Consider the following 8,107-nt stretch of genomic DNA (forward strand, 5'->3'; position numbering starts at 1 on the left):
CGGAGGGCCCCATGGGCTGAAGTGGGAGGGGAGCCAGCCCATAGTGGGCTGGTGCGCCCCCCTAGGCCCACCCCCTGCGCCTAGGGTTGAAACCCTAGGGTGGGGGGGGGGGGGCGCACCACATGCCTTGGGGGGCACTCCTCCCCCTTGGCCGCCGCCCCCTTGGGAGATTGAATCTCCCAGGGCCGGTGCCCCCCTGGGGGCCTATATAAAGGGAGGGGGAGAGGGGCAGCGGCACCCTGAAGTCCTGGCGCCCCCTCCCCCTGCTACACCTCTTCCTCCTCCGTCACGTGCTTGGCGAAGCCCTGCCGGAGTGCTGCTGTTCCACCACCACCACGCCGTTGTGCTGCTGCTGGAGCCATCATCATCAACCTCTCCTCCCCCCCTTGCTGGATCAAGAAGGAGGAGACGTCACACGCACCGTACGTGTGTTGAACGCGGAGGTGCCGTCCGTTCGGCGCTAGGATCTCCGGTGATCTGAATCACGACGAGTACGACTCCATCATCACCGCTCCCTCTAACGCTTCCGTACGCGATTTACAAGTGGTATGTAGATGCAAACTCACTTCCTTGACTCGTTGCTTAGTTGAACTCATAGATGGATCTTGGTGAAACCGTAGGAAAAATTTTAATTTTCTGCAACGTTCCCCAACAAGCCAAATATGGCTTAAATAATTAACAATCCTATAAATGGCTAATGATGTTGTTTTTATTACAAACCTTGCCTGATACACGACTCAGAAGTTGTAGCAGAAAATAAGGTAATATTCTAGCTTAGAGATATCTCAAGCACACAAGCAATTAGTTGAGGTGCCTACTCCTCGAAATCAACAATTGGTAGTTCTAGAAGCCGGTAAACCTTGATTGCTTTTGACAGATGAGGGACAAATGGAAAAAAAACTACTCACTCCTTGCCAAATTATAGTGCATACAAAATTTTATTGGTCAAAAGTCAAACTTTGTAAACTTTTACTATGTTTATAGAAAAAAATATGAGAATTCAAAATACGAAATATATAACGTACAAAAATATATTTCTTCATGAGTCTAATGGCATGGTATTCTATATGTTGATAAATTTGTATATAAACTTGATCAAACTTTACAAAATTTAAATTTGACCAACATTTATACGCATTATAATCTAGCAATTAGGGAGTAGGACTATATTGAAAACCCTCCATACTGTTTGGCTGACTGGTGTGTCGTATGCAAGAGTTGCTAACCCAACAATGCATATCTGCTTCACACTTTGGTTGCGTTTCTGAGTTTCAAGGCTTAGCCGGCTAATATTATTTCGTCGATGATGCTGGTGGACGGACGATGACTGGGGTCATGGTGAGACAATCCCATCCGCAAGGAAAATCAATAGGAAACTCCAACTCTTGCCTGCAGGTTTGTCGCGGTTGCAGAACAAGCGACCATCCAACCCCCTTTAGTTTCCACCGCAATAGCAAGTGCAGTAGCAACACTAGCGGGGTTGCAGAAAGACGAGTCCAAACTTTACACAAGTGACTAGAGATTGAACATGACACTATAAGATGACACAAGCGGCAAAAGTAATGGACACTACTCTTCCGCTAAATCTACTCAAGTTAAATTTGCCCGAAAACGTAATAATATAAAAACATGACGGAGGAACCGACAAATAAAGGGCGCCGCTTCAAAATTGTTGCACATGGAAATGTACGCCGGACACATAATAGTAAGTAATCAAGTATCTCCATGTTTTGTGATCATTTTGCGTGACAAGTTAGGCCAAAAAAATTGATTGACATTATCCACTCGATGAACGTGCTCATGTTTTTTTAGATGGCTCGTGTTTTTTTATAGGGGAAAGATGGCTTTTGTTTGCAAGCAGCCTAGCTCCAGCCCAGCCCAGCCCAGCCCATCCTAGCCCATTATCAGAGGCACGACGCACGAGTCCAGCCCCAAACCCTCACTACCCTCTCCGTCTCTCGCCACCAACCGCGCCGCGCCGTCACTGGCCATCCCCTCGCCGCCGGCGCCTCCCCGCCGCCGGCGCCTCCCCGCCGCCACGCCATGCTTCGGCTCCGAAGCTGCACCCTCACCCAGCTCCTCTCTTCTCCCTACACCTCCCATGTCTCTCCTCTCCACCGCCTCCTCTCCGCCGCAGCCGCCTCCGGCATTTCTCCGGCAGCTTCCCCAGGCTTTGCCGCCGAGGAGTACCTCGTCTCCGCCTGCGGCTTGACCCCAGCCCAGGCCCTCAAGGCCTCCACCAAGCTCTCCCACCTCAAGTCCCCCGCCAAGCCCGACGCCGTCCTCGCCTTCCTCGCCGGCATCGGCCTCTCCGCCGCCGACGTCGCCACCGCCGTCGCCAAGGACCCGCTGTTACTCTGCGCCGGCGTGGAGAGAACCCTGGCCCCCGTCGTCGACGGGCTCACCGGCCTCGGCCTCTCGCGCTCTGAGGTCGCGCGCATCACCGTGCTCGTCCCCGGCAGCTTCCGCTGCAGATCCATCGTCTCCGCTCTACACTACTACCTGACCCTCTTCGGGTCCATGGACAACTTGCTCCGGCCGCTCAAACGCGGCTTCTGGCTATATGGTGCTGACCTCGAGAGCGTGGTCAAGCCCAATGTCGCGGTCCTGCGGGAGTGCGGGCTACATGATTGCGACATTGCCAAGCTGTGCATCCGTGTGCCAAGGATCCTCAAAATCAACCAGCAGCGCCTCCGGGCGATGGTGGCATGCGCCAAAGTTCTGTGTGTGCCACATGGCCCTGGGATGTTACGAAAAGCGTTGGAGGCTGTCGCCTTCTCTGACGAGGAGAAGATCGCCACCAAGGTGGAATACCTGAAGAAGACATTTAGGTGGTCAGATACTGAGGTGGGCATTGCTTTGCCCAAGAATCCGATGCTGCTGAGGTCTTGCAAGGAAAGGCTGCAACGTGTCGCAGAGTTCCTCATCTCCGAGGTGGGGTTGGAACCAGGGTACATTGCTCATCGGCCGGCGCTTCTCACTTACAGCCTGGATGATCGGCTCAGGCCCCGGTACTATGTGTGAAGTTTCTCAAGGAAAATGGATTGCTACATCGCGACCGGGATTACTATTATGCAGTCGCGGTGACTCCGAAGGTATTCATGGAGAAGTTCATATTCCCACACAATGAAGCTGCACCGCACCTTGCTGAAGACTATGCAGCAGCTTGCAGAGGGGAAGTGCCCGCTAGATTCAGATTTACATGAACCAAGAACGGGCTTTGAAAATTGGTAATTTGTGTGTGGCGCAACGAAGTTTTCATTTAGTTTAGTAAGCTGGTAATTCCTGTTTCGGTTTTCTTTTTCCTAACTGGATGTTTGTTGTCTACTATCAATTCATGAACCCCAATGAGTTCATGTCTCACTGGGTAGAGAAGAAAGCATCGCTGGCAATATCTGAAGATGAGATGTCCAGAAATGTATTTCTCTTTCTGACTTGTGCTTAAGATCATGTAAACTGGATGTAGGTTGTACTAATTTTCTGTTGAAACAAGGACCCAGAGAACCAGAAAGCAAAAGAATAACCCTGCTTTTTTTCCCATTGAAAATAATAGTATGATCTGCTTTCATGTCGAATTTTGTATGTTCCATTTTCATTTCATTGTCTTTTTGTTCAATTGTATGTCAATACAAGTTTGATGTTTAAATATTCAGATTATGCTTAGAAATATTTGCGTTTTGAATTTTTCCCTTTAAAGATTGATTATCTTTATTCCTAAATCCTGTAGTTGACCTTATTTTCGCTGGGAATCATGTATGTTTTGGCAGAAAATGCACTAAAAGTATCATTGGGTAGTATATCTGAACAGTTGATTATCCCGTACTCAAATGGCCATTGCAGTTCTCCATGCAATCCTCTATCCTATCTTTCCATGAAAGAAGGTTCTCTGTTTTGCCATGGATCTGCTATGGAGAGTTTCATCTGAAAAGAACTCATAAAGTTTCCCTTTGAATGATAGTTGTGGATCCTTATCTCTTTTGGGGTTGAATGCAACAATAAGCTGATCACTGTGAGGATGTGGTTTTTATCTAATTTGTTGGTTGCTTGGTCTGGTTTTTGTAAGCTGGAATTTTTTTCTTCTTCTTGGAATATCTTTGCTATTAACTGTTGTGATAGCAATTCATGGTTTACTAGCTTTTATCATTTTCCCCTTTGTGTTAGCTGCAATTCTATGGACAACTGACTCAAAATTGAATACTGCAGTATTACCATTTCCGTAGATGTAGTGATGATGTACTATTGTACTGCCATATCCTCCAAATACAATTGCTTGCAAATAACAAGCCTCTTTAGGCTGGCGTAAATCAAGTGCTTACACATGTTTTTTTCTTTTACTTCGCTCATCTCTTTGGTACTCTTTACCCCGCGTAGAAAGTCATCCGATCTCACTCTGAAGGTACTGCTAGTTTTTTGGTTTCCTCACAATGCTTGGTCCATGGTTGTATTTCGATGTGGTCGAGGATGGTGTGATTTGGTTCCACTTGTCCAGCGACTCTGCAGCTGAGTGCATTGGGTTCTCTCCCGGGGATTTATATCAAGGGAATCGGCAGCAGCCCTCCATTCTTTGATCATCTCCCCAGGTTACTAGACCAGCAAGAAAACAATGGGGAGGCGCCCTCTATTTGCTGGCCAGATCAGGAACGAAAGTGCTTTATCTTGGTAAAGATGAAATTAAAACCCTTGCTAATTGGATGGTGGGGATTCTATCTCCTTGCTTGTACCAGGTACGCACACAATCCTTTGCTTCAATCACTAGACTCCTAGGAGATTGACATCCATTGGGTTTGAATGGGTTGCAGAGAGTTTTAGGGCTACGGGAAGGAGACGGGCATGTAAGAGGGCTGGGTGGAGAGTAGGAACACATGATGGAGGGTTGAGATCTGGCTGCGGTGAGTCGAGTAGCTGGACCAATGCATGGCAGGCAGGTGAGAGGCATTTTGTGTGTGTGAGAGGGATTACTTATGATTTTCCACAAGTGTAGACTACTCTATTCGCGCGCCCTGTAGTTGGTTATTAAGCTAAAATGTCGGTAAGTGGTTTAATTTTTGGCTAGAATGTCGTGTTTGCATATTTTAGTGACCACACTTCTAAAACTTCTTACGGCAACAGCTCCTCATGTTTACATGTTCCTGAAGCGTTTTCCTCTTGTCGTTTCATCTGAAAAGTAAGTTGCCGAAATTTTGTTCCAAAAGAAAGATGTGTATGTCCTGACTGAATTCTAGGTATGTGACGCAATGTGCATCAGCATGTACCGCGACAGTTAAAAGGAAATTAAACAACCCAACCATTATACCTTTGGAGTCATCAATCAGCTTATCAGATGGCAGCAGGATTATCTTATATCCAGTGTCCTCATATATAATGTCTGAGGGTTTTATGTGGTGCTAAATTGATTCACTAGGCAGTCATGCAGTTCATATAGGAGTCCTACTTCATCAAGAATCAATGCATAGCTGAATTATCATTTACATTTGCCTGACTGACAGTCAGAATGTGCAGCAGCACCACGCTTGGTTTTGCCGAAAACGCCTAATCGATTTCCATCTCAGCAATTTATTTCTTTTGGCTTGTGAAAATGAATGCAGATATGGGGGTATCCAAGTTGCATCCGGCCGCGGAGAAATCTCAATAATCAGCATATGTGCAAGCAAAGCTTTGAAGAAGATTTGCGTGGCACACTCTGCTTCAATGTGCGCAAAGCAAAGCAGTTTTTTTTAAACGGAGGCAAAAGGATTGCCTTGTCGATTAATTAAGAAGAAGAGAATTGCCCAGTTAATTTACGGAGAACTGGGCAAAAACCGATACAAAAGTGATACTCCAGAAGCGACTCACTCTCACGACCACGTAGACGGTCCACCAAATGCTCCCAACACACAACAACCACAAACATCAACGCTTCTACGACTCAAAAGACCAAAGCCGCGTGGACAACACGAACACTGAGCACTACCATCATGAAATTGCAGCTGCCTTCCCTTTAGCTTCATCAACCAAAGGAACCTCCAACTGCTCACTTGACAGAGGCGAAACTTGTCCTTCAATCGAGGCCGCCGACATGTCCATCTTCGTATGCTCCACTGATAGACTCAAGCATAGCTCCCTAAGCTCGGGCATGATCTGCAGCACAGGAGCCACAAGCACGGCGATGGACTCACCCTCAATGGAAGACACCATAGGAGGGGAGGTAGGCACCAATGATGAGACTCCAACACGAGGGGAGAAAGAGCCGTACAACTCCTCACCCTGTCTTTCGTGGAGCAAACACTGACCGCACAAGGAGAATGTGACGTTAGAGTGGTCTGCAACAGAGCCGGCACAAGGGATAGTCTACCCAGAGCAACCTCCGCTCGTTCCAGAAAGCTCTCAACCCGCGCCACACAACCTTGCAACAGTGCAGTCTGATCAGCCAGTGCGGACTGCAACATCAACTTGGACGGGGTTGCCGAGCCAGCATCAGCAGAGACAACAGACGCCCAAGACCCACGGTGAAGCGCCTTGGAAGGGGGTGTGGATCTCACCGAACCCTCACATGAAGCAGGAGCAACACGATGCACGGCGCCGAGACGGGACACATGCGGCACATCAAGGCATGATAGTGAGCTCAGAGGACGCCAGGGGTTGCGACGTTCACGTGCACGATGACCATTCTCCAAACAACGGGAGCACCGCAACGGATCTCTGCAAACAGTCGCACGATGACCATAAGCAAGGCATCTACAACATCTACCGTGGAGCCAAGCAGGTATAGGACGAGGAGGACGAGGAGCCATCATCGAAGATGACGACGAAGTCGGACGACGCGGGCCGCGCCGCGGTAGCACCTCCTGTCAACCCTCACTTGTGTCCGTGTCATGGCCCACGCAAATCCCTTCGGAGTCGAGGGCTTTAGTGATAGTCGACGGCGTCTGGGGGGCCAACTCCTCTTCGTCATCTTCGTCATCGTTGTCAACAGCAGAGGCCCACAACACAGCTCGCGGTGCACTGGTTAGCCCGTTGCTCATGCCAGCAACGATGCTTTTTGCATTGACGGGCAGCGTCAAGGCCATCTCCTCTTCACAGCCCTCGCCGTCTCCATTGGCCGGGGCCACAGGGGCCGGCAATAGGGCTCGGGCTCGCGGTGCACTGGTTAGCTCGCGCCCCATGGCAACAACGGTGCTGTCAAAGCAAAGCAAAGCAAAGCAGTTATGACCACCACTTTGCCATCAAGATGAATGACTTCTGTATTTATCCTCCCGCTTATCTTTCTTTGCCGTACCAAAGTCTCGTGGCCTGTCACATCTTTTTAACCTGTAACTTTTTTTCCAACCTAAACAAAGTTTTTTTCTTTCAAAAAGGATCCAGTCTATTATGAAGATTCACCGGAAGTATAAAAATTACGTCAAGGTCTATGGACCACCAAACAACCATTGTTGTTGTTGATGCACCGCTGTCGTTGCACCCATATTGGATCCGGCCCGACCTTGTCAACGACAGCCGGGAAGTCTTTGTGCACGTGCCTCTAAGAACCTGCGCCCTGGAGCCACAGTTGTCGTCGTTGAATCCTTGAATAGAATTGAAGAACCTGGCACCAAATATTGTTGAGGCACGATGAGAAACTCTAATCCCACCGCCTCGAGGAGCTGCCAGGAATCTACGCCGGAGCTCCGCCTAATCCGTCCCAACGGACAAACTTGAGGAGGATTGAAACCCGAAAGATTGTCTTGAAGAAGAAGCGTCGCCATCCGTCCAAACGCCGCGCCTGCAAGGGCCAAAATTCTACCTATATGCAAGGTGCCAGATTCAAGGCACCAGAAAATCCTCTCGCCGCAACGTCGAGCTTAACACTACTTGGCTGAAGTTGGCACGGTATATATGCACACCCATCTGCAAGGTGTCAGCTTGGTTGACTAGTGGGTACTCTTGATTTGCATTAATCTGATGCCATTGTATGATAAAGAAGGAAATATAACAAAGGAAATATAACAAAGGAAATACATATAGTTTTACCCAACCACAGAGCACCACATCCATGTATAAGTCCAAGGCCATATGGACGGTCTTACTGGTCGCCCTTGATGTCAGTAATCCTTTGAAAACTTATGTACCGTGCAAGCCTCGTTGGTGACCC

The 8,107-nt window shown here is 48.5% G+C and overlaps 1 protein-coding gene across 1 annotated transcript; it reads left to right on the forward strand.

The window, feature by feature from the left end:
• The first annotated feature begins 1,963 nt into the window (after positions 1–1,963).
• LOC123133229 (transcription termination factor MTERF4, chloroplastic) lies at positions 1,964–3,664 on the forward strand. The gene has a single exon (XM_044552751.1). The coding sequence runs from the start codon at positions 2,044–2,046 to the stop codon at positions 3,022–3,024; it is 981 nt and encodes a 326-aa protein (XP_044408686.1). The 5' UTR covers positions 1,964–2,043; the 3' UTR covers positions 3,025–3,664.
• The last annotated feature ends 4,443 nt before the right edge of the window (positions 3,665–8,107 follow it).

This window comes from Triticum aestivum, chromosome 6B (assembly GCF_018294505.1).
Source record: "Triticum aestivum cultivar Chinese Spring chromosome 6B, IWGSC CS RefSeq v2.1, whole genome shotgun sequence".
NCBI lineage: Eukaryota > Viridiplantae > Streptophyta > Magnoliopsida > Poales > Poaceae > Triticum > Triticum aestivum.